The sequence below is a fragment of the Carcharodon carcharias genome, chromosome X, assembly GCF_017639515.1.
Source record: "Carcharodon carcharias isolate sCarCar2 chromosome X, sCarCar2.pri, whole genome shotgun sequence".
NCBI lineage: Eukaryota > Metazoa > Chordata > Chondrichthyes > Lamniformes > Lamnidae > Carcharodon > Carcharodon carcharias.
The window spans coordinates 23,557,011-23,583,762 of NC_054507.1; the positions used below are offsets into that span (position 1 = coordinate 23,557,011).

The window sequence follows — 26,752 nt, forward strand, 5'->3', positions numbered from 1 at the left end:
CTGCAGCCAGAGTGTACCTCCCTTCAAGAGGTAATGGCTACTTTTAAGCAGCCTCAGTGAAGCTGATTTCCCATGACCATTCCCCCACCCCAATGAATAGCATGGGTAGCGCTGGCTGCCAGCTGGTTCATGATAATGAGCTGCAAGCACCAATTCAGCATGGTTCCTGCAGCCACATGAAGATGCGCATGGAGCACACACATTTTCAGGTGCAATCAAGCTTCTAGATCCTTAATTTTCTGGGTCAGGGCTCGAGAACAGAGCAAATCCTCTCTCCCCTCAATCATTCCCATCAGACATAGGAGCAAACAATTTGTTTCCTTCAGAGTGATTGAAGTGTTGAATGTTTGGACAGCCAGAGATAATCAGCACTATTTAACCAGCTTCTTTAACAAAAGTTGGTTGTTTAACTGGTAGGAAATGGAACTGAAGGACCAGGAATAGATTTAGGCTGAGATGATTAGAGTACAAAACATTCAGTTGTATGCTATTCAGGGTTTGGAAGATGGTTTTGGAGGAAACATATTGTGTTAACTTTTTTTTGGAAGGGTGGGGAAGTTTCCACTGGTCTAAATTCCCTTTCCCAGGAATGTTTGGATCAGGGTGGGCAATGGCTGTGACAGTGTGTAATTGTGCATTGTATTTGAGGGAATGGGCTTGATGGGTCAAATGGCCTATTCTCATTTCCTGGTTTCTTACGCAAGGCTATTTTACTTCCCAACATTGAAACAGTGCTCTTACTGTTGCCTAAATTGACTCTATCCTGGCCTATTCCGTATGTTCCAACTAACTCACAGCAGGAAGGTACTGTTCTATGGATGGCTTCTGTTCTGACTTTCCAGCCCAAAAACATCTACAGGCAAGACATATTTCAGTTTATTACAGAATAAGCAGTTCAAAATGTACTTTCATTTATAAAATATTCTCTGGTGCTTGGTCAACAAGGTGTGAATGTCTGGTTTAAATGATATTAGTTTTCTTTCTAAGCACTTATAGTCATTTAGTAAGAAGCAGAACGTCCTTGAAGACTATAACTGCATCTTTTTCATTATCCTCGAAATATGCAATCTAGATCTTAAATTGCATTTTCCTCAAGTCAACCATTTCTATCAAGTATCAATTAATGTGCAGCACTTAAAAGGAAATCCTCATAGGGCCCTCTGATGTCTCTGTCCATTTTTAATATAACAATGGCCTACTTACATCAATGTTTCATCTCGTGCCTAATCTGCTATTGACCAGTTTGATTAATGTTGATGCCTCAGATCAGATTTAAATTCAATTAATTAATAAATCTCAGTAATTGTGACTATGAAACTATCGGGTTGTCATAAAAACTCATCTGGAAATCTGCCATCCTTACCCCGTCTGGCCTACATGTGACTCCAGACCCACAGCAATGTGGCTGACTCTTAACTGCCCTCCGAAATGGCCTCGCAAACCAATCAGTTCTCAAGGGCAATTAGGATGGGCAATAAATGCAGGCCCAGCAAGCAATGCCCACATACCATGAATTAATTTTTAAAAAACGACAATGGCATACCCTGCCCTGTCGATCCTGAAAAGCCCTCCTTACTAACATCTGAGGGCTTGTGTCAAAATTAGGAGAATTGTTCCAAGTGCTAGTCAAGCAACAGCCTGACATAGTCATAGTCACTGAATCATACCTTCTTGCCAATGTCCCAGACACCACCATCACCACTTCTGGGCGCGTCCTGTCCCACCGGCAGGGACTAACCCACCAACAGTAACAGTGGTATACAGTTGGGAGGGAGTGGCCCTGGGAGTCCTCATCATCTTCTCAAGGGCAATTAGGGATGGGCAACAAATACTGGTTTTGCCAACGATGCCCACATTCCATGAAAGAATAAGAAAAAAAGGGTGGGAGGGTAGAAAATTAGTGGGAGATTAGTAAAAGATAATGGACCAGATACTTTCAGGGAAACTAAATACATGTGAGAGGTTTAAAGGTGTTTCCAGAAATGGTCCTGTAGGATGCAAAGATATTTAACAATCAATTATCCAGTTCTGTTACCACAGAACTACATAAAAACTATGGGCAAAATTTTCCGCTGCAAAGGCTAAGGGAGGTGGCGGGCGGGAAAAGCGCCGCGTTTCCTGTCAGCCATCATGGTATGTTTCCGCGTCAGATCATCCACTTTTAAGCTCATCAAATATGCATGAATGTGAAACACGCCACATCTCGTGGCAGGATGACCTGGGATTCTCCACCCCATTGTTACTTCATCGGATCATCCATTCAGGCACCATATTTAAACCACACCCACAACTCACTGCAGCCCAGGACTTGTCATATCAGACATCAGAATGGCCCTTAAGAGAACCAAGCGCACTGCTCCAAAGTTTAGCAACACCACACTGGCGGTAATCTTCGACGCCGTGGAGGACTGGCGGGAGATACTTCACTCCCATGATGGGAGCCGGAGGTCCACCAAGCCCGCATGGGAACAAGTCTCCAGGGTGGTCAGCACCAATGCACCCCAGAGAGGGCCCCCATACAGTGCAGGAAGAAGATGAATGATCTCATCCATTCTGCCAGGGTAAGTCCACCTTCTCCTCACTCTCAACTCTCACTCTCAGAAGCTGATCAGCCATTCGCAGGCTCACACTCCACAGGAATTTCACATACGACCACAAGGGAAATCACCACTGATCCTCTCGCACACACTTTGACATCTTCATCTCTTCTCACATCCTGTACAAGTTGTGTCCTCAGCCCTTACAGAGCTCCACTGAGCACATGCGGAAGACAGGCATCCTTATCAGCTTTGTCATCCATCCTGCTTGCAATCTGTCTATCTGTCTTCATGAAGGACAAGATCACCCACAACAATAGGGAGAGACCCCAAAATGGAGGGGAGATGTCTGAGCTCAGGTCCCTCACTCAACATGAAGAGCAGGTGGCAGAACTGACTGGCGAGGACCGGAACCGTGTCTGTGCAGAGGGAGAGATTGGTGTCTCCCAAGTCAGTGAGGACCCCTTACCAGCTCTTTGGACACCAGCCAAAACTGTGAGTGCTTTGTTATGTTGGTGACTATGCAACAAATCACTCATTAGGTCTTCTCTCTTGAACAAGCACCAGCAGGAAGAGGAAGAGGAAGAGGCCTACTGACAGCCAGTCCATCAGCACCTTGAATGAGAATACTGAGGACCCACTAGATGTACAGCCGTCGCAGCAGTCACCTGCGCCCCCCACCAGTGCAGACACACACCTCAGTGGGACCTAGTTCTAGAGCAGGTTCAGCGTCACTTTCTGGTGAGCAAAGCACAGATTCTGATCCACAGCAGGCAGAGGCAGGGCCACCCAAGGTCACCAGCACTCGGGGGACTGCTGGAGGCCAGAGTCCTGCTGAGTCCGATGATGAGCCTCTGGGATCAGCCATAACACAGATGTTAGAGCTGCAAAGACAGGCACAGGGACATCAAGCAGGGTTGTCAGATGCCATCACCAAATTGCAATAGACGATGGAGAAGTCCATCCGCATTCAGACTGATGCCAGTGTGGCCATATGCCAGCACATCGAGGTCAACAGTGGTAGGATGGAGACCACCATGAAGGCTTTGGTCCACAACTTTGCACCTGATCTTTGCCAGGACCTGCACTCCATCATTCCAGCCATAGGTGGGGTCTATCAATTGTTAGGCGAGGGGGGGACGGGGCACCTCGACCTCATTCCAGGTGTCCCTTCTTCTCAAGGAGTAAAGCAGGGGCCCTTAGCCTGCCATAGGAAAGAGATCCATCAGCTGGACACCCCGGGGCCATCCACCCATGTGACTCAGTGACACCAGCCACTCCCAATCCCCTCTGCCTGTGATCCCATCAACTCCAGCTCCACAGGCCGAGGAGGGTGCACCTACCCCACAGTAAGAGATCCAAAAAAGGCCGGTGCCCTCTAGAGGCTGCCTGCCAAGGTCATCACAGACAAAAGGGCGTAGTTGTCAGCAGGCTGCCTCCACCTCTGCTGTGGATGTCAAGGATGCACCAAGACGTAGCAGTAGGGTAAGAAAAATTAAGAAATACTAAGAGCACAAAGATAGCACAGGGTCCACAATCTGTAAATGGCACAAGTGCAAATACAATTTGTTTCAGTTTACTTCTCATCTAGTATATGCCTCTTTTCTCTGATATGTTCCATGGTCAATCAAGTGTTGCAGATGCCCCCCTTCCTCCCAGATGTCCCATCGTCTTCCTCAGGTCTATGGGGACTCAAACCATCTCATTACAGGGCCTGACTGTTCTTGATGCAGTACCGACAAGAGTGAAGCCTCTGGCTCTAAGAACTTGGTTGGTCAAGGCATCTCTGAGACCTGCTTCAGAGGTTCATATAATGATGCTTCATGTGTTTAGAAGCTGGTTTAGTCTCCTGATACCTCTGCACTGAAGAGTGCTCAACGTGGATCTTAGAGGGTTGAATGTTGATGCACATTGCAGTCAATCTCAGTCAGGGCATCCTTCATTGCCCTCCATGTAATTCCCCTCAGCCTTAAGTGTGCTTTACTTATAAACCAAAAGTCGGGGCTCTTGTGCACTCCTGGCGGCCTGCAGCGTTATCTCATGTCCGCCTGTATGTCTAAAGATCACCCCAATCTTAGTCCCCCACCTTCCCACCTCCATGATGCAGAGCTATGGACCTCGCTGACACATGTTGAGCCTTGCGATTCCTGCTAGATGGTTAGAACTATGTGAGATAGGGGGTGTGTGTAAAGGCCCCAGATGCTGGACTTTGACATGAGAGGATGTTGTGCTGAGCCAGAAGGTCTGGCTAGCGTTTTGTTACATTAACTCTGTGCCAGCTCTCAGATGGTCATTCGACATTGTAATGTGCTAGTTACAATGGCATTTGCTGTGACTGGTTTCCTTGTGGACATGTCAGACCGGTGGAATGAAAATATGGAGGCCTCACATGGGATCAGAGCAAAGTTCCAGAACATCTGGTGTGTGCTTTTTATAAGCAAAGATTAGAGTATTTAATGCCGAGATGGAGTGTTAACATTTTTGGGGCTACAGATGCCAAGGCTACACTGAATGGTAACTTGGGAGACTCCAAACAGAGCCATGGTCAGTATGGTCAGGAGCGCATGACAGAGAGCAGACCACGTTGCTGCAGCTGAAGCTTTCACAGTCCACTGAAAGGTTAACTGAAGTGCAGGCTCGTTTTCATTACTGATGGTTGCAGATGACTGCTTCCTGAAGAGAGATCTCATGCTGGGAACTCAGTATGATGATGAGTCCTGAAGTCTTGTGCTGCATGAACAATTGCCTGTGCAGAAATACCACAGTGCGGATTCAGATTAGACCTCAAGCATCAAGGCAAGAACCGTTGAGTGAGGATTGTCCTCCTTGAGGCACCTTGCTACACTACAGGCATACTGCCACGAGTGTGCTGAGGATTGCAGTGCTGCTCCTGCCTCTTGAAGGCTCCCATGGGCGATGGGGTGTTGGCGAGATGCTTGAAGAGGCTGCACTATTGCACCACTGCTCACAAAATTCGCTGTTGCAGTAATCATCCCATAACAGAAAGGCCACATGCTCCGGAGGGTGCCTTACATTCCAATAATGAGGATGTTGTGACACAGCAGTGTAACTACTCATTCAAAGTTTGATATGCTTCTTTGAGATGATGAGGATCACAATGACGGTATTAAGTTGGACCCAGCATGGAGGGCACTGGTGAAAGAGGCCTGCAAGAGTCATTCGTTATCATCCTTTCGGAACCTGGTGGCTATAAGCATCTCATGCACACGCCTGCCTGGTCTGGCCCGTGCTATGGCCTCTTCCTTTGGAGCCTCAGCTTCCTCACCTCATCAAGTTCAGCCCTCTCAACATCCTCATCATTGGCGGAAACATGCAGCTCCTCCATCTCTCGTTCAGCCAAGTCAGCCCTCTTTGGAGCACCAGGTTAGAGCGCAGCAAGTCACGATGATATGGGAGACCACCTAGGGAGAATAGTGGAGTGTGCTGCCTGACCTGTCCAAACATTGAAAATACATCTTCAAAATGCCAATGGTCTGCTCAATCAATGAGTGTGTTACAGAGTGGGCAGCATTATACCTTTCCTCTGAGGCATCAACCACGTCTTTTGCAGGTAGCCTTTATCATCAAGGAGCCAACCCTGAATGCGCCGAGGCCCCTGAAGATCTATGGTGCCTGCGAGTGACTCAAGATGTACAAGTTGTGGGAGCTTCCAGGTTATCTCGCACATACCTGCATCATCTGCTTCTGGTGGTTGCAGACCAGCTGTACATTGAGAGAGTTTCCTGTTGATGAAATATTATGGCTGCTGCATAAAGCCACATAAGTGCAGTTGATAGCATCCTGCGCCTGTGGGAAAACAGAGATCATTGCGAAGCCCATTGGTGTGGCAGCCTGGCTGGCTTAATCTAGAGAGAACTGGACGTAATTGTGCACTTTGCTAAACAGGGCATCTGTAACCCCTCAAATGCATTTGTGAGCTGATGCTTGAGAAATCCCACAGAGGTCCCCAGTGGAGCCCTGGAATGAGCCACTCACAAAGTAGTTCAGAGTAGTGGTCACCTTTAGAGCCACTGGCATTGGAGGGCCTCCCAGTCCTTGTGGGGTTAACTCCTCCTGGAGAAGGTGGCAGATGTGATCCACCACATCCCTAAACATATGGAGTCATCTAAGGCACTGTCTCTCGCTCATCTAGGGGTATGAGAAATGTCTTCTGTACACCCTTGGTCTTGCCAGATTCCTCCACTCAAAGGCTCTGTCAGCCTCTGCTTCTGGGTCTTGGGGGACCCGCTGGCCCTTGTGCATCAGGGTGAGGCTCTTGCCCAAGCGTGGCCTGGTGGCAACGGGCCCTTCTCCTCCTCCTTTGTTACCTGATTGGCAGGATGAAGGCAACATTGCCTGCTCCAAACATGAGACAATTGTGCTCGTGTCTGCAGAAACATTGAACAGAAACATGAATAAATATAAGCCTGCAATGGTCACCTTCCAGTCGCTAAATAGGAAGACATAGTGGAGCCCATAGGTCACTTTCGTCCCAGCCATTATATCCCCACTGAGTCCCTGGGATTGCTATTACAGCCTTCTGGAGCACCGGTTGGGGACCCACCCTCACCGCTGCCCACACCAACCTCCCCCACGCCATCCCCGTCAAACGGCATAGGCATGACAGGGCTTTGACACAGGGGCCTGGATCTGACTGAGTTCTGCCAGGCAAGAGAAGCCACACTTAGGGCACTGTCAGGCTGTATCCTTAGGATTACACAACAGCCCCAACTTGCACTCATGTTATGACAGTATTGTGGGGGAAGGGGTCTTCAAAATCTTAAACTGTCAGCTGCAAGGTTTAGAGGTCTTAGGGCCATTAGGTATATGCATTTTGGCTCTTGAGACCTTTTGACCCTCCCACAAGAGGGACAAAGGGTGTTTGGATCCTACAATGGCCCCAGTTGGGTTATACTCTTGCAAGAATGCACACCATGGCCCCTCCTGCACGGCGGGACATTACTGTCCCCCCAACCTGAATGGAGATTTAAATGGTTCACTGCATCTGCGGTGGAGGGGGGAGACATGCTGCAGAAGGGGCAGTAAAATCCTAGCCAATGAGTTAAGGCGTCACATTCCCTAAATTGGCATTTGATTGTTCCTGACATGTCTCAGCTATGCCTTCTTCTCCATTTGGTTAACTGGAAATTAGTTAGGTACCCCTTCAATCAACCCAAGTGCAGTAGTCGACTTCTCCCACAAGCCCTGAGAGCCCTCCCCCAGCAATGTTCTTCGTAACTTGTTTTCAACTGCATCATTAGGTCAGCTTGAAAAATGGTGTTGCTAAGGTACTAGCACAAGACCAGCTTCGAGCCTCCCTGCCCCCGACACCCATGACCATCGAAATCCCTCCCATTGTGCTGAAGGAGTATCATGTTTAGGCTTCCCTCCCTTCAATCATTCTCCTTCCTCCCCCTCAAATCCTTGATCCCATCATAAGAGTGGTTGATATCCCTGTCCCCTCCCCTGAACCATTTGATGCTGATGTCCCGGTGCCCCATATAGGCCTGATCCCTCCCCATCTTGAGGCCCATTATACTGTGACTTACAGAGACGCCCCTCCATGAGACCATCAAGTGCTTCACCCGTGCACCCTCCTCCACTCCCCAGATTACCTGTTTCCCATTTACAGGCTGCAGATGCCTCCTCTGACTGTGACTGTGCCATCTATGGCCCAGTATCAAGCCACCAACGCCTAGGACTGACGTGAGAGGGACTGACCACGCCCTGCACACGACTGACACAGGACTGACAGACCTTCTCCCTCCCTGGGCTGGGACCAGGACAGGTATGCCAAGCAAAACCCCCTAAATTGTGGCACAGATCCACAGGACTGACAATACTTTGTGGCCCCAATTACTTGTTGCACAACTGCTCACCAATGTCCCAGCTTTCTGGCCCCGACTAATTCCTCCCCCTGACCCCAAGTCATGTGTCTCTCTGCTCTCTTACCCAGCCATCTCTTCCCCCCGCCCCCCCCCCATCCCTGCCACCAGTCAAGCCTTTGCTCTCCAGCCTCTTCTCTTGCCTGTCTTGTCTCACCTCCCAACTCAAGCCTTTGTCCTCTGGCTCCTTCCCATGCCTCTGTCTGGTTTTAGCCCCCACCCCCGTTCAAGCCTTTGCCCTCCAGGACCTTCAACCACATCCCCCCACCCCAGGCCTTTCCCACTGGTCTTGCATTGGTTCTGACCCCCACCTCGAGTTCCCACTGGTCTTGCCTGTACAGCCTTGGTACGGATTTGGAGCAGCTGCAAGCAAAGTGCAATGAAAGGTAGGTGAACACACCTCGAGGTCACGAGTGAAGTGGTGCTTGCTGGGTGCACGTCACTTATATCCAATAATAAATCACGCTGGTCTACTTAGCCGCCAGCATAGCCATTTGATCTGGAGTGGGGGCATGATTCTGCTGCCTTTTTAATAAGCATTCATGATATTCAAATCAATGCAAATACTGTTCCTGACATGGTGCGGTGGGCTGCCCAACCTGCCATCAAAGTCGGGAGTGGAAAATTGTGAACTATTTTTACGCCAGCAAAAAACTGACTTTTTGTCATTCTCCACATTTTCTTGTCTCGCCCGTCACTGATGAGCCCTATAACACAGAAATAGGCTGTTTGGTCTAACACCATGTGTCCGTGTTTAGTCCAGTGCTCTCAACAAATTCGCTTTCGTTCACTGCACCGTGTCCATTAGTTGGGGGCCCTGTCCGTTCAGAGCAGAGGAGGTCAGTTGTGTCAAGCAAGAATACTCAAAAATTCCTGGGTACGTGCTATTGAGAACAATAGCCTGCAGGCTTAGCCTTTTCATAATGCCAAGACGTTGCCAAATAACAGCTCAAAATGGTTTAACTGTACTAATGTAGAAACCGAAGAAAAAAATGTTGGATTCTTCTGTAACTTCTAAAACTACAACAAATCTTCAAAAATACTTCCTCCCCATGCGCAATGCACATTCTTCTCCCAGTTTGTGGTTCAAATTTTAGGAAAAATAGCACTTTAGTTATATTTTTGTATTTGTGTACAATATTGATTCACTGCTTTGAAATTTTGATGTAGGAAAATGGGCATTCCACTCAAGTTTTTACAGTGAAAGGAAAAGCTGGATGTATCTCACCGTAAGTGAGACTGTCCTTTCCTTCTTCCTGGACGACACCTTTTACTCTATCTCGCTTCTTGTGCTTTGATCCATGGGTCCTGTGGTGTCGGTGGCTTTGTCTACCCAAAGGCATACGCACACCAACATACAAGGTCCTGTGTCCTATAAGAAAAGGGGAAAAATATAAACATTATACATAAAGCACTCTCAATTCCAAGTACAATGATCACATTGCAAATTAGGCTACAGTTGAACTGTATTGATTGACAGTGATGTGTGGCCCACACATCCTTGCTATACTGCAGACTGCAATTCTCTTCCCAAATCTCTTCATCTCGCTATATCTCTCCCCACTTTCTTAAAACCTTTTTTTTTGACAGTGCTTTTGACTACCTCTCCTAACATTGCTCCTACTCCTGCTCAGGTTTGACCCCATTTTCATCCATTAATATATACCAATAAATGGCCATCAACTAATGAGGGTGACTGTTATCCACATTTTAGTTTCCACTATCCATAGGATGTTTTAGGGCAATCGCCATTATGAAAACCAACATGGAAACCTCCTGCAGTCCTTCCAGAATCATGGGCTCAGCAACAAAGTGGACCCAATCAACACAGCTGATAAGGAAGCAATGCCCATCAAACACTTAAAAGGAGAAAACTAGATGCTGCATGAATTATGCTGGAATAACCAAGGATGAAGTTCAAAGCAATTTTGATGTTTCAGTAGTCTCGGTGTTCAATGTGCATCCAACCAATTCAGAGCGGCAAACAAAGCCAATAAGATGTTGAACTATATAGCCAAAACAAGAGAATACATATAAGAGGAGGTAATGGTTAATGATTAAACTTTTGACTAGAGGTTGCATCCAGTTCTGGTTGCCAACAAATAAGGAAAACATTCAAACATCAGAGACAGTCCACAGAAGAATTCTGCTGAATTCTCTATCCAATAGGGCTGTAGAAGCTCAATTATTGAGTGTGTTCGGAACAGAAATCGATAGATTTCTGGATACTAATGACATCAAGGGATATAGGGATAGTTTGGGAAAATGGTGTTGCGGTAGATGGTCAGCCATGATCTAATTGAATTCAGCTTGATGGGCTGAATGGCCTACTCCTGCTCCAATGTTCCCAAGAGCCACGAGACTTATACCAGTGTTAGGCATCTGTGTTGTAAGGAAACACTGGAGAAACTTGGGCTTTACACACTATAAAGAAGGTGACTGAGAGGTCATCTTAGTGGTGTCTAAGATTGTTAAGTACAATGAAAATGCTAACCCGAAATTAATATTTTAAATTGAGCCATGGGAGTAGAACCAGAGGACAAGGATTCAAACTGGTAAAAGATAACTTTAGGATTGATATCAGGAAGTTCTTCACTCAAAGTGTGATCAAAATGTCGAACAAACTTCCAGATAGTATTGGAGGCAAAAACCTTTGAATCATTTAAGAAACAATTGGTTGTTCCAATGGGGGAAGGGAGATTTAAAATCTCTATGGGTTGATAAGAACATAAGAAATAGGAACAGGAGTAGGCCATTCAGCCCCTCAAGCCTGTCCCACCATTCAATAAGATCATGGCTGATCTGCCCCAGGCCTCAACCCCCCTTTCATGCCAGCTCCTCATAGCCCTCAACTCTCCAAAATTTCAAAAATCCATTTACCTCCTCTTTAAATACTTTCAGTGATTTAACCTCTCTGGGATAGAGAATTCCAGACATTCACTACCATCTGAGAGAAGAAATTCCTTCGCATCTCAGTTTTAAATGAATGTCCCTTATTCTGTAACTATGTCCCCTAGTTCGATATTCCCCCACTAGTGGAAACATGTTCTCAACATCTACCCTGTCAAGCCCACCCTTCATTCTCCTAAACTCTAATGAATAAAGGCCTAACCTGTTTAGCTGTTCTTGGTAAGTCAATGTCTTCACCCCAGGAATCCGCTTAGTGAATCTCTTTTGAGCTGCCTCCAATGCCAGGATATCCTTTCTTAAATACGGGGACCAAAAGTGTACTCCAGGTGCGGCCTCACCAATACCCTATACAGTTGTAACAAGACTTCCCTATTTTTAAACTTCAACACCCTAGAAATACAGGCCAAAATTCAATTTGCCTTCTTAATTACTTGCTGCACCTGTATGCTAACTTCTGTGTTTCATGCACAAGAACACCCGGATCCCTCTGTGCTGCACTTTTTGGGAGTCTCTCTCCATTTAAATAATAGTCTGCCTTTGATTCTTCTACCAAAGTGCATGACCTCACACTTTCCTAGATTAAACTTCATCTGCCAAGTTTTTGCCCATTCAGTCAACCTGTCTATATCCCCTCGCAGATTCCTTATGTCCTCATCACAATATGCCCTCCCACCTATATTTGCATCATCAGCAAATTTGGATACATTACACTCTGCCCCTCCTCCCAGTCATTAATATGGATAATAAATAATTGAGGCCCTAGGATTGATCCTTGTGGCATTCCACTAGTTATGTCTTTTCAACCTGAAAAAGACCCATTAATCCTGACTCCCTGTCTTGTGTGTATTGACCAATCCTCAATCCATGCTAATACATTACCCCCCAATACCATGAGCCCCGAACCTTGCGCAATAACCTTTAATGTGGCACCTTATCGAATGCCTTCTGGAAATCCAAATACACTACATCTAATAGTTCCCCTTTATCAACTCTGCTTGTTATATCCTCAAAGAACGCTAGTAAATTTGTCAAACATGATTTTCCTTTCACAAAACCATGTTGACTCTGTTTGATTGTATTAAGCTTTTCTAAATGTCCTGCTATTTCTTCCTTAATAATAGACTCTAGCATTTTCCCAACGACAGGTGTTAGGCTGACTGGCCCATAGTTTCCTGCTTTTTGTCTCCCTCCCTTCTTGAATAGGGGCATCACATTAGTGGTTTTCCAATCTGCTGGGACCTTCCCGGAATCCAGTGAGTTCTGTAATATTTCAACCAATGCCTGCACTCTCTCTTCAGCCACTTCCTTTAAAACCCTTGGATGCAAGCCATCAGGTCCCGGCAACTTGTCTGCCTTTAGTCCCATTAGTTTGTCAAATACTTTGTCCCTTGTGATAGAGACTGTTACAATATCTTTCCTCTCATTAGCTCTTTGCTTATCTGATATCTTTGGGATGTTTATTGTGTCCTCCATCATGAAGACCAATGCAAAATATTGGTTTAAATTATCTGCCATTTCCCTGTTCCCCGTTATCAATTCTCCAGTTACATCCTCCAAGGGCCCCACACTCACTTTAGCCACTCTCTTTTTAGATACCCGTAGAAGCTCTTGTTGTTTGTTTTTATATTTCTTGCCAATTTACTTTCATAATCAGTTTTTTCCCCTCTTTAATAGCTTTTTAGTCACCCGCTGCTGGTTCCAAAAAAATTCCCAATCCTCTGGCCTTCCACTACTTTTTGCTGCTTTGTATGGCTTAGTTTTTGATTGGATACTCTCCTTGACTGCCTTTGTTAACCACAAGTGGTTCATCCTTCTCATCAAGTCCTTTTTTATGACCGGGATAAATTTTTGCTAAGTGTTATGAAATATCTGCTGAAACGTCTGCCACTGCTCATCCACTGACATTCCCCCGCTTAGTCTATTTTCCCAGCCCACTTGAGACAACTCTTTCTTCATACCACTGTAATGGCCCTTATTTAAGTTGAGAACACTGGTTTGAGACCCAAGTTGCTCACCCTCAAACTGAATTTGAAATTCTACAATGTTGTGATCGCTACCCCCTAGAGGATCCTAAACTATGATATCTCTTATTAATCCCACCTCAGTACACATTACTAGATCTAAAATAATTTGTTCCCAGGTAGGTTTTGCAACATATTGCTCTAAGAAATAATCCCTGATGCACTCTACAAATTCATCTTCCATGTTACCCCTGCCAATCTGATTTGTCCAGTCAATATACAGATTAAAATCACCCATGACAATTGTAGCACCCTTCTGACATGCCTCCATTATTTCCCAATTTATACTTTGTCCTATAGTGAGGCAACTCTTCAAGGGCCGATAGACGACTCCCACCTGCGACTTCTTCCCCTTGCTATTCCTCATTGCCACCCAAACTGATTCTACATCATGATCTATTGTATCTATATCACTACCCACCACTGTACTGATACCTTCCTTTAATAACAAAGCTACCCCACCTCTTTTTCCTTTTTGCTTAGTTTTCCGGAAGGTCGAATACCCTTGAATATTGACTTCCCAATCTTGGTCACCCTGCAACCACATCTCTGTTATAGCTATCAAGTCCTATTTATTTGTTTCTATTTGTGCCATCAACTCATCTATCTTGTTACAAATGCTACGTGCATTCAGAGCCTTAAGCTTTGACTTTTTACCATTATTGCTCATTCTGGTTCTGATTTCTGCTGCACTCTTCTGCTTATATCTTCTGCCCCTTCCTGTCACACTTTGATTATCATTCACCTCTTGACTACCCTGCACCTCTGCTCTCTCGTTTCTTTTTGATTTTTTTAAAACTTCCCTTTAATTGAACCCTCCCTCCAACTAATTAGTTTAAAGTCCTATCTAAAACCCTAATTATATGATTCACCAGGACACTGGTCCCAGCATGGTTCAAATGAAACGTCCCAACGGAAGAGCTCTCTCCTTCCCCAGTACTGGTGCCGGTGCCCCATGAATCAGAACCCATTTCTCCCACACCAATCTTTGAGCCACACATTTATCTCTCTAATCTCATTCACCCTACGCCAATTTGCACGTGGCTCAAGTAGTAATCCAGAGATTATTACCTTTAGGTTCTGCTTTTTAATTTAGCCGAGCTGCTCGTAATCCCTCAGCAGAACTTCTTTCCTAGTCCTATATGTTGTTGGTACCTACATGGACCATGACAACTGGATCCTTCCCCTCCCGCTCCAAGTTCCTCTCCAGCCCAGAAGAGATGTCCTTAACCTTGACACTATGTAGGCAACATAGCCTTCAGGACTCTGTCTTTGCTGCAGAGAACAGTATCTATACCCCTAACTATGCTAGTGTTACTACTACGTTTCTCTTTTCTCCCCCAACTTGAATGGCACTCTGTACCATGGTGCTGTGGTCAGTTCGCTCATCCTCCCTGCAGTCTGTTCCCTCGTCCACACCAGGAGCAAGAATCTCATACCTATTGGACAAGGGCTCTGGCTGAAGCTCCTCCAAAGCAGAATTTTGGATCCCCATACTTGCCTCACTCACAGTCACACCCTTGTCCCTGACCACAGTCCAAATTTGATATAATTAATCTAAGGGGTGTGACTATCTCCTGAAACAGTGTCTAGGTAACTCTCCTGTTCCCTTATGTGTCGCAGTGTCTGCAGCTCAGACTTCAGCTCATCAACTCTGAGCTGAAGCTCCTCAAGCAGACAACACTTGCTGCAGATGTGGTCACCGTGGATCACACCGGCGTCCACCAGCTCCCACGAACTCTCATTACCTGTCCAGCCATCTCTATTGTATTTAATACATTAATTTGGATGTTAGAAAGTTTAAAAGTGAATTTTTTAACTGTACTCTTCAGCTGTAATAACATCTCCTGATTTAAACCACTTGGCCAATCAAAAGAAACATTGAAGAGATTTGTTTTTGGAAAAATATACTTTAGTCATAAAATATCTGAAAAAACATTTCTAAATGGCCATTACAAAAAGTGCAATCATATTCAACCTTTTCCACATGGATCACAAGGTGCTTCAATATAATCAATGAATATTACAGTCATTACAATATGGTCCTTACAGACAGTCAGACAGTGCAATGATATTGGAGCTATTGACATACATCATGTTGCACTTTGACGTGCTTGAATACAATTATAATACATTTAGTATTCACTACATACATTTATTGTGAGTCACACAACCCGAGGGGTCTACACAATTCCCAGCCCCTCGGTGCCCAATGGCAGAAAGGTCTGAGACAGCGACCTTTCCCCGTTGCGCCTTTGCAACCGCTGTCCCAAGCTTTAGTGCATCCCTTGGCACGTAGTCCTGGATCTTGGAATGCGCCAGTCTGCAACACTCGGTCGGCGACAACTCTGCACTGGAAGACCAAAGAGCGTCTTTCACCAAGTCAATGATCCTCCAGCTGCAGTTGATGTTTGTCTCGGTGTGTCCCCCCCTGCGAACAGCCTGGAGAGCACAGAGTCCCGTGTCACAGAACTGCTCGGGATGAACCTCAACAGAAACCACTGCATCTCTCTCCAGACCTTCTTTGCAAAGGCACATTCCACAAGGAGGTGAACAACGGTCTCTTCCCCACCACAGCCACCTCAAGGGCAAAGTGCAGAGGGTGTGAAACTCCTGGCATGTAGGAAGGATCTGATGGGGAGGGCCTTTCTCACCACCAGCCAAGCTACATCTTGGTGCTTGTTGGAAAGTTCTGGCGATGAGGCATTCTGCCAAATGACTTTGACAGTCTGCTCGGGGAACCATCCCACAGGATCCACCCTCTCCTTTTCCCTCAGGGCCTCTAGGACGTTACGTGCCGACCACTGCCTGATGGGCTTGTGGTCAAAAGTGCTTCTCTGCATAAATTTTTCCACGAGGGACAGGTGGTATGGCACAGTCCAACTACTTGGAACGTTCCGCAGCAGCATGGCCAGACCCATCCTTCGCAACACCGGGGACAGGTAGAACCTCAGCACGTAGTGACAATTGGTGTTTGTGTACCGAGGGTCTACACACAGCTTGCTGCAGCCACACACAAAAGGTGGCCATCAGGATGAGGTCGATGTTGGGCATGTTTTTTCCCCCTTTACCTAGAAACCCGTACATGGTGTCCCTGCGAACATGATCCATTTTCGACCTCCAGATAAAGCGAAAGATGGCTCAGGTGATCACCATCGCGCAGGAGTGAAAAATGGGCCAGATATGTGCCACGTACAGCAACAGCAAGAGTGCCTCACACCTGATGACCAGGTTCTTACCCACAATGGAGAGGGAGCGTCGCTCCCACATGCCCAATTTCCTTTTCACCATAACCACTCGCTCATTCCAGTTTCTAACACATGCCCCAGTCCCTCCAAACCATATCCCCAGCACCTTCAGGCCATCTGGCCCGACGGTGAAGGGGACAAAGGATCGGTCAGCCCAGTTCCCAAAGAACATGGCCTCGCTCTTCCCACGATTTACCTTTGTTCCCGAGACCTGAACTGGTCACAGATGTTGATCAGTCTGTGCACCGACAGCAGATCCGAGCAGAAGACGGCGACATCGTCCATGTACTGGGAGGCTTTGACCTGAGTGCCTCCACTGCCTGGGATCGTCACTCCTCTTATGCCCAGATCCGTCCTGATGGACACAGCAAAGGGTTCTACGCAACACACAAACAGGACAGGGGAGAGAGGGCAGCCCTGCCTGACTCCAGATTTAATAGGAAAGCTATCTGATTCCTGCCCATTGATTGAGACTGCGCTACTGATATTCGTGTAGAGCAGTCGGATCCAGTTGCGGGTTCCCTCCCCAAAGCCCATTTTGGAGAGCACATCCACCATGTAGGTGTGCGATATTCTATCAAAGGCCTTCTCCTGATCCAGGCTGATGAGGCAGGTGTCCACACCCCTGTCCTGCACATAGGCAATCGTATCCCTGAGTAGTGCAAGGCTGCCAGAGATCTTCCTGCTGGGCACAGCGCAGGTCTGGTCAGGGTGGATCACCAACTCCAGAGTAGACTTGACCTGATTGGCGATGACCTAGGACAGAATCTTATAGTCCACATTCAACAGTGAAATGGGTGGCCAATTTCTAATTTCCTCCCTTTCTGCTTGTAGATGAGGGAAATGATGCCTTTCCTCATGGATTCTGACATGCTGCCAGCCAGGAGCATACTCTTGTACACTCCTAGCAGGTCTGGGCCCTTCCTGTCCCACAGAGCCGAATACAACTCAGCCGTTAAGCCATTGCTTCCGGGAGTCTTATTCTTCTCGAAGGACTCAAGGGCCTTAGTCAGTTCGTCAAGAATTAGCAGTTTGTCCAGACTCTCCTGTGTACTGTTGTCTAAGACCTCCGTGATAGAGGACAGGAAGGACTGGGAGGCCGTGCTGTCTGTGGGCTTTACGTCATACAATCCGGCATAGAAGGATTTGCTGATCCTCAAAATGTCGGACTGCGATGACTTTACTGAGCCATCTTCTTCCTTCAGGCTGCTGATCATAGAGCTCTCTCTGTGTACCTTTTGGAAGAAGAAACGTGAGCACGTCCATGGAGTGGACTCTGGACTGGATGACGATCTTGGAGGCCTCCGAGGAAAAGGAGGGAGGCTTGCTGGCTCTTCACCTCTTGGAGTTCCTCCTTGACATCAACCCCCATCGACTGCAGCCGAAGCAGGTTCTGCATGTTTTCCTGGAGTCGGGACATTTCCCTCTGTTCCTTTCTAGCTTCCTGGATGCCTTCGAGGATGAAAAACCTCTTGATGTTTTCCTTGATCGCTTCCCACCAGTGTGTCAGGGACTCAAAGAGGGGTCTCAGTTCTCCAACCTTTGTAATCTCTCGGGTTCCTCAATGTTTTCTGGGGTCAGCAGTTGCACGTTCAGCTTCCATGTCCCCCTGCCAACCCTCTGGTCTTCCTGTAAATGACAGTCAGCCAGTAGGAGGCAGTGGTCAGAGAAGAACACCAGCTTGACGTCAGTGGATCTGACTGTGAACGCACGGGACACAAACAGGAAGTCTATCCTGGAATGATGGACCCGTCTGGCCGCAACCATGTTTATCTACGCTGCGCTCCGTCTGCAGGGTTGCTGAAGACGTCGCGCAGCTTGGCATCCTTTACTGTTTCCATCAGGAATTTGGACATGGCGTCCAATTTGCTGTCGGCCCTGCCAGATCGTTCAGCCGCATCGATGATGCAATTGAAGTCACTGCCCAGAATGACCGGCCTGGAGGTCGCCAGCAGCAGTGGGAGCTGCTGAAAGACCTCCAGCTGCTCGCTGTTTTGAGCCGGGGCATACACGTTAATTAACTGGAGTGGACATTTTTGTACGTTACATCTGCTACGAGGAGGCGCCTGCCCACAACCTCCTTAACCTGGGAGACGGTGAAGTTGCCTCCCTGCAGCAGAATACCCAGGCCGGAGGAATGTGAGTCGTTTCCTCCTGACCAAGGCCCATGGGACCACCATCGTGACCATTGCCTGTAGGAGCTGAGGTGCGATATTGCACACTCCTGCGTCAATAGCAGGTCAGCTTTGACCTTGGCAAGGTAATCCAAGGTCACAACACATCGCATAGTAGATTTAATGCTACGCACATTTATGGATACAATCTTTATCCTCATTTTTAAAGTATTTTGTCACTTACCGAACCTATTGTATTTGAGAGTTACAGACCTTTGGTCTGCTCCTGCATACCCTTGGTGTTCACAAATTGTTTCACTTTGGATGGGCTGAGGAAACTGTCCTGAACCACCTCATTTGAGATGTTCCGCTCAGGTGGTATCTGGGGGTTTGTGCAAGGAGTTAGGTTTAAATTGTTCTCTGTTGTAGAAGTCTCTCCGATCCTCTCCCCCTCTGGGGCGTTGCTGCTCCCGGCTCCCGGAGCTGGGGTGCACTGAGCGCTTCACTGCTCCCAGATTCCTGGGGCTGGGGTGCACTGGCCTCTTTGGGTTGTGGGCAAAGTTGGGGGTGTGCTGGTCTCCTCATTGTCTCCAATGTTCTGGAGCTCGGGTGTCTCCTCCTCCAACTCCCTAGAGCTTTGCCGCTTCTTCTGTAGGTGCCGCCCTTGCCCTTCTTCGTCCGAAGAGCAGCTGCCCTTGTTATCCGTGTCGGATGGGAGACACCTCTTGTCACTCATCTGGGAAGTGGCTTGGTCCCTTCTTAGCCCCTTCTTTTTGGCCCTCTTCACCAGCTGCCACTCCCCCCGGTTGATGTTCTGCTGCTTCCTCCTCCATTGATTCACTCTGCTGAGGAGTAGGAGGTTCAGGGGTCAGTGCTGTTGTTTGGCTGTCTGCTGCCTCAATCTTTTCCTTCATCTTGTCTCTCTCCGTGTCCTCTTTTGTCCCATTGTGCTTGCTGGAGGCCTTGGTGGTTGGAGGGTTGCAAGTGTCACTGACCATTTCATCTGATTCCCCCTCGTTGGCTTTGGCCACCTGTGCATAAGTGAGGCAGCATTTGGGGCAAGTCTTGTAGAGATGGCCTGCCTCGCCACACAGGTTGCAGCACTTAGTCTGTTTGCAGTCCTTTGTCTGGTGCCCTTCTTGTTTGCAATTCTTGCAGAGGACGCGCTGCACTTGGCCACCACATGACCAGGCTTGTTGCGTGAGCGGTAAAGTTTGGGCTGCCCAACGTAGACAAGGTAGCCACAGCTTCCCCCAATAGCGAAGCTGGAAGGAGGGTGGAGAATTGCTCCCTTACCATTCTTCTTGAGCATGACCTTGACCTTGCGTTCGTTGGTCCAAATCCTGAAGGCATCTTTAATCTCAGTGCAGCACCCTACCTTGTCAGCGTACCTGGCAAGGAAGGTGAGCACATTGGCGACAGGAACGTAGGGGTTGTAGAGATGCACAGTCACCACACGGTCCCATTGCAACGGCAGAGCAAAGAGCGGCTCCACTGTCAGGATTTTCATCTGTTGCTGGTCTCTCTCCTCCTTGAACACCTTCAGGAACTTGACGCAGGCAGCAATATTCTTGAAGGTCACATCAAAGTATCCAGTGCTGGGGAAGTCCTGCAGGCAGTAGATCTTCGCGGCTTCAAGTCCACACGACTTCAAAAGGATTCACTTGATGAAAAAGGCACGGTCCATGGATGTACCTCCTTCGCCGTCCTTCACTGCCACCCTAACAGTGTTACGTACCCCCTGATTTGGGGCTCGACTGGTCGCAGCCATCATCTCTTCAAGTTCCCGATGTAAAGCACTGAAGCCTGCACATGCAGAAGAAACTGATAAGAACAGATAGTACACTTGATCTTAGCCAAAAGGTCGAGAAGCTCGGGTAAAACTTCAGCACGGAGTGACACTTGGTGTTTGCGTACCGAGGGTCTATGCACAGCTTGATGCATGGAAGAGATTTTTTTTTTGAAAAATATACTTTATTCATAAAATATCTGGAAAAACATTACAAAACATTTCTAAATTGCCATCACAAAAAGTGCAATCAGATTCAACTTTTACACATGTATCACAAGGTGCATCAATACAATCAATGAATATTACAATCATTTCAATATGGTCAATGCAGACAATCAGACAATGGTATTGGAGTTATCAACATACATCATGTTACACTCTGAGGTGCTTCAATACAATTATAATACATTTAGTAGTCAATACATAAATTCATTGTGAGCTGTACAGCCCGAGGGACTCTCAAAAATTTCCAGCCCCTCGGTGCCCTATGGCAGAAAGGTTTTAGACAGCGACCTTTCCCCATTGCGCCTTTGCGGCGGCTGCCCCAGGCTTTAGTGTCCCTCAGCACGTAGTCCTGGACCTTGGAATGTGCCAGTCTGCAATACAGCTTGATGCACGGAAGAGATTTTTTTTTGGAAAAATATACTTTACTCATAAAATATCTGGAAGAACATTCCAAACCATTTCAAAATCACCAACACATAAGTACAATCAGGTTCAACTTTTACAACATGTATCACGAGGTGCATCAATACAATCAATGAATATTACAATCATTTGTAATGTGTCAGTCTGCAACACTCGGTCTGGGACAACTCTTTGCACGGGCAGACCAAAGAGCGTCTTTCACCGAGTTGATGATCCTCCAGCTGCAGTTGATGTTTGTCTCAGTGTGTGTCCCTGGGAACAGCCCGTAGACCACAGAGTCCTGTGTCACAGAACTGCTCGGGATGAACCTCGACAGAAACCACTGCATCTCTCTCCAGAACTTCTTTGCAAAGGCACAATCCACAAGGAGGTGAACAACGGTCTCGTCCCCACCACAGCCACTTCGAGGGCAACGTGCAGAGGGGGTGAGACTCCTGGCGTGTAGGAAGGATCTGATGGGGAGGGCCTTTCTCATCACCAGCCAAGCTATGTCTTGGTGCTTGTTGGAAAGTTCTGGCGATGAGGCATTCTGCCAAATGACTTTGACGGTCTGCTCGGGGAACCATCCCACAGGATCCACCTTCTCCTTTTCCCGCAGAGCCTCTAAGACATTACGTGCCGACAACTGCCTGATGGACTTGTGGTCAAAGCTGTTTCTCTGCATAAATTTTTCCACAAGGGACAGGTGGTACGGCACGGTCCAACTACTTGGAGCATTCCACGGCAGCATGGCCAGACCCATCCTTCGCAACACCGGGGACAGGTAGAACCTCAGCATGTAGTGACACTTGGTGTTTGCGTACCGGGGATCTACGCACAGCTTGATGCAGCCCCACATAGAAGGTGGCCATCAGTATGAGGGCGATGTTGAGCACGTTTTTTCCCCCTTTATCTCGAGGCTTGTACATCGCGTCCCTGTGGATACAATCCATTTTCGACCTCCAGATAAAGCGAAAGATAGCTCGGGTGATCGTCCTCGCACAGGAAGAGATATCCACCAATCACCTACCTGTATTCCTTTGACATCATACTTCAGCTCTGACAGGTAGGAACAGGTCCTCCTCTCGCACTGTCCTCTAGGTGCTGCTGACTGCCTGGCTCAAGGTCCTCCTCTCGTACACTCCTCTAGGTGATGAATCATATGGGCCAAACTGTCTTCCTCATCAAAACTATCTTGTGAATAAGTTCATCCAGTAAAAGTCTGCCAAATTCCTTGCTACATTTGATAATTAACAATTAACTGCATTGTGCCATTGGATCAAGATATGAATTAAATCGAAGGAAACTATTTAGCATTACGTCAACACATCCATGTAAATGTGATACTGAGTGATACTTGCTCATTAAACATCGCACAAAAGGTAAATATTTTCTATAGTTTTCATGCATGACTCTGATAGAAAGTGCAGCAGCAATCTTCCCTTACTTGGGAACAAAGACAAGATAATATATATTCCCAGCCAATTTAGTTTGCCTATTCAACATACAAACCCTGTGATTTTCCTACAGTCAAAAGATTCTCTGCTATTTTTATGAGGTTGATGGGCTCTGAAGACTCTTAAAACATTACACTAGGCAGGACTTTCTATCAAACCACTCGGTGCTAACCACAGACAGCAAAACATATAATTAAGACTCGGCTAAAACAAGTCCACACTATAAGCTGCTTTTGTTTTCACACTCCTAAAGAAGTTTCCACAATGGAGTACAATTAGTATAATTGTGTGAAATGACACAGAACTATTAGAGATAAACTTGTTCCAACATGGAGGAGCTTTATATAGAAACACAGAATCTGTGCTGCAGAAAAGACAGATCTTGTTGGTGTTCTGATGCACTAGGCCCTGGAATGTTAAGATGTGGGTTTACACATTCACAATTTTCTACACACTAATATATGACTGACTTTGGTATCAATGTGCTTCTGAAACTATAAAATAATGAAAGTTTACAATAAATAAGGAGACGACTTGCTAAAGCAATCCAAACTAATCCACTGCCCCACTCTCCCCACAGCACTGCATCTTCCTCTGCTTCAAATATTTATCCAATTTTCATTTAAAAAGAACAATGGCCTCAGCCTTAACTACTTCTGCAGCAAAACATTCTATTTTCAAACAGCCCTGTGTGTTCTCCTCACTTTGAGGATTTCAAATTAATGATCCTTTCTCCCTGCCTCTCAAACCAGATGAAATAGTTATTCCCTATTCAAAATTGTTAACTTCAAAAATCTCTATTAAATCTCCTCTTCACCTTCTCCGTTCCAGAATCTCAATTCTCTCCTCATACCAATAATTTCCCATTCTTGGCATAATCCTGGTGAATTTACACTATACGCCTTTTGTGGCTTTAACATTCTTTCTATTAATGGAGTACCCAAAGCCGGACGCAGTACTCTCCAACTGTAGCCTAAATTACATTTGTACAAATTTATCATTATTTCTTCGCTTTTGTATGCCATTCCCTTATTTATAAAACCTAAAACAAAAACAAAAATAGCTGGAAAAACTCAGCAGGTCTGACAGCATCTGCGGAGAGGAATACAGTTAACGTTTCGAGTCTGTATGACTCTTCAACAGAACTAAGGAAATAGAGAAATGAGGTGAAATATAAGCTGGTGGAGGGGGGTGGGACAGGTAGAGCTGGATAGAGGGCCAGTGAAAGGTGGAGGCAAAGAAGAGATTGTCAAAGATGTCACAGACAAAAGTACAAAGAGGTGTTAACGGTGTTGATATTAGCTAAGAAATGTGCTAATGCTGACAATAATGGTGGAAAGCAGGACGAGCAAGTGACAGATAGCCCTAGTGGGGGTGGGGTAGGGGGGGAAAGGATCGAAATAGGTTAAAAGGTGGAGAAAAAACAATGGATGGAAATAAATTTAAAAATAATGGAAATAGGTGGGAAGAGAAAAATATATTTAAAAAATGATAAATTATTGGAAAAAGGGGGATCGGAAAGGGGGTGGGGATGGAGGAGAGAGTTCATAATCTGAAGTTGTTGAACTCAATATTCAGTCCAGAAGGCTGTAAAGTGCCTAGTCGGAAGATGAGGTGCTGTTCCTCCGGTTTGCGTTGAGTTTCACTGGAACATTGCAGCAAGCCAAAGATGACATATGGGCATGAGAGCAGGGTGGAGTGTTGAAATGGCAAGCGACAGGGAGGTCTGGGTCATGCTTGCGGATAGACCAAAGGTGTTCCACAAAGCGGCCACCCAGTCTGCGTTTGGTCTCTCCAATGTAGAGGAAACTGCATTGGGAGCAGTGAATGCAGTAGACTAAATTGAGGGAAGTGCAAGTGAAGTGCTGCTTCACTTGAAAGTAGTGTTTGGACCCTTGTACGGTGAGGAGGGGGGGGGGGGAAGTAAAGGGGCACCTTCTGCGGTTGCATGGGAAGGGGTTGAGGTGTAGGGGGTGATGGAGGAGTGGACCACGGTGTCCCGGAGGGAACGATCCCTGTGGAATACCGCCCGGGGGCAGGGGTGAAGGGAAGATGTGTTTGGTAGTGGCATCATGCTGGAGTTGGCAGAAATGGTGGAGGATGATCCTTTGCATGCGGAGGTTGGTGGGGTGATAAGTAGGGACAAGGGGAGACCCTATCATGGTTCTGGGGTGGGGGGGGAGAGAGGAAGGTGTGAGAGCGGATGTGCGGGAGATGGGCTACACACGGTTGAGGGCCCTGTCAACCACCGTGGGTGGAAAACCTCGGTTAAGGAAGAAGAAAGACATGTCAAAGGAACTGTTTTGGAAAGTGGCATCATCAGAACAGATGCGACGGAGGCGAAGGAACTAAGAGAATGGGATGGAGTCCTTACATTAAGCGGGGTGTGAGGAGCTGTAGTCGAGGTAGCTGTGGGAGTCTGTAGGCTTGTAATGAATATTGGTGGACAGTCTATCACCAGAAATTGAGACAGAGAGGTCAGGGAAGGGAAGGGAAGTGTCAGAGATGGACCATGTGAAAATGATGGAGGGGTGGAAATTGGAAGCAAAATTAATAAATTTTCCAGGTCCAGACAAGAGCATGAAGCAGCACCAAAGTAATCATCGATGTACTGGAGAAAGAGTTGTGGGAGGGGGCCTGAGTAGGACTGGAACAAGGAATGTTCCACATCCCCCATAAAGAGACAGGCATAACTGGGGCCCATGCAGTACCCATAGCCACACCTTTTATTTGGAGGAAGTGAGAGGAGTTAAAGGAGAAATTGTTCAGTGTGAGAACAAGTTCAGCCAGACGGAGGAGAGTAGTGGTGGATGGGGATTGTTCAGGCCTCTGTTCGAGGAAGAAGCAGAGAGCCATCAGACCATCCCGGTGGGGGATGGAGGTGTAGAGGGATTGGACGTCCATGGTGAAGAGGCGGCGGTTGGGGCCAGGGAACTGGAACTTGTTGATATGATGTAAGGTGTCAGAGGAATCGCGGATGTAGGTGGGAAGAGACTGGATAAGGGGAGAGCGAATGGAGTCAAGATAGCAAGAAATGAGTTCTGTGGGGCAGGAACAGGCTGACACGATCGGTCTGCCGGGACAGTCCTGTTTGTGGATTTTGGGTAGGAGGTAGAAGCGGGCCGTCCGAGGTTGGGAGACTATGAGGTTAGAAGCTGTGGAGGGAAGATCTCCAGAGGAGATGAGGTCAGCAACAGTCCTGGAAACAATTGCTTGATGTTCAGTGGTGGGGTCATGGTCCAGGGGGAGGTAGGAGGAAGTGTCTGCGAGTTGACGCTCAGCCTCTGCGAGGTAGAGGTCAGCATGCCAGACAACAACAGCATAAAATGCTCTTGGCTTTTTTTCCTTGTTTGTCTACTTGCTTTCAAACTTTCAAGGGAAAATGTATTTGAACTCCTTGGTCTCTCTGTTCATCCAAGCTTCAGTGTTTTTCAGCGGTTCTTTCTTCCAAAGTGAATGACCTCATGATTATGTTTGTACCTGTCTGGCCATTACACTAAACTGTTTATGTTTCCCTGAAGTTACAGTCCTTCCTGCAACCCCCAACACTTTTTGCTAAACCTGTTGTTTCTCTGGCAGGAAATGGAGACACCCCCATGTGCAAGTTCAAATCACATTTATACACAGAACAAAAGTGACTGCAGCTCAGACCTCTGGGATGCCCCCACTTAAGCCTTTCTCCAAGCTCAGCAACATCCATTTACTCTGTTTCTTCTAACCATCAACCAACTTTCTATCTGTACTGTTACATTTTCTTTTAAACCATATACCTAAATTTTCCTCACAATGTGCAATGACATTAAAGGATACGGGGATAGTGTGGGAAGAGGGCATTGAGGTCAGCCATAAATGGAGGGGCAGGTTTGAGGGGCCAAATGACCTACTCCTGCTCCTATGTTCCCACACTCCTTAGAAACCACCACATCTACCATATTTCCATTATGTATTTAATCTGTCAGTGGCATGAACACAGAGCTTGCCAGCATAGCTCAGTCTTGTCAAACACCAACCACGCTAAAGTTAGAGACTGTCTTCTGCAAACAGTTTCACATCGCTTGAGCTTCACAGAAGCTATGGTCTTTGCATTGGATTGCACTGCCAGCTCCCATCTCACTTAAATCAAGAAATAACTAAGCTCAGCACCAGTTCTGCTTGGGAAGT

At 46.9% G+C, this 26,752-nt stretch overlaps 1 protein-coding gene across 1 annotated transcript in view; it reads right to left on the reverse strand.

Annotated features, from left to right (window-relative positions):
• The window catches only part of LOC121273232 (electroneutral sodium bicarbonate exchanger 1-like), a 595,872-nt gene that overhangs the window by 414,186 nt on the left and 154,934 nt on the right, over nucleotides 1-26,752 (reverse strand). The window contains exon 3 of the mRNA XM_041180250.1: nucleotides 9,651-9,794. Within this exon, the coding sequence (XP_041036184.1) occupies nucleotides 9,651-9,794 (144 nt within the window). The remainder of the gene's footprint in view (nucleotides 1-9,650; nucleotides 9,795-26,752) is intronic.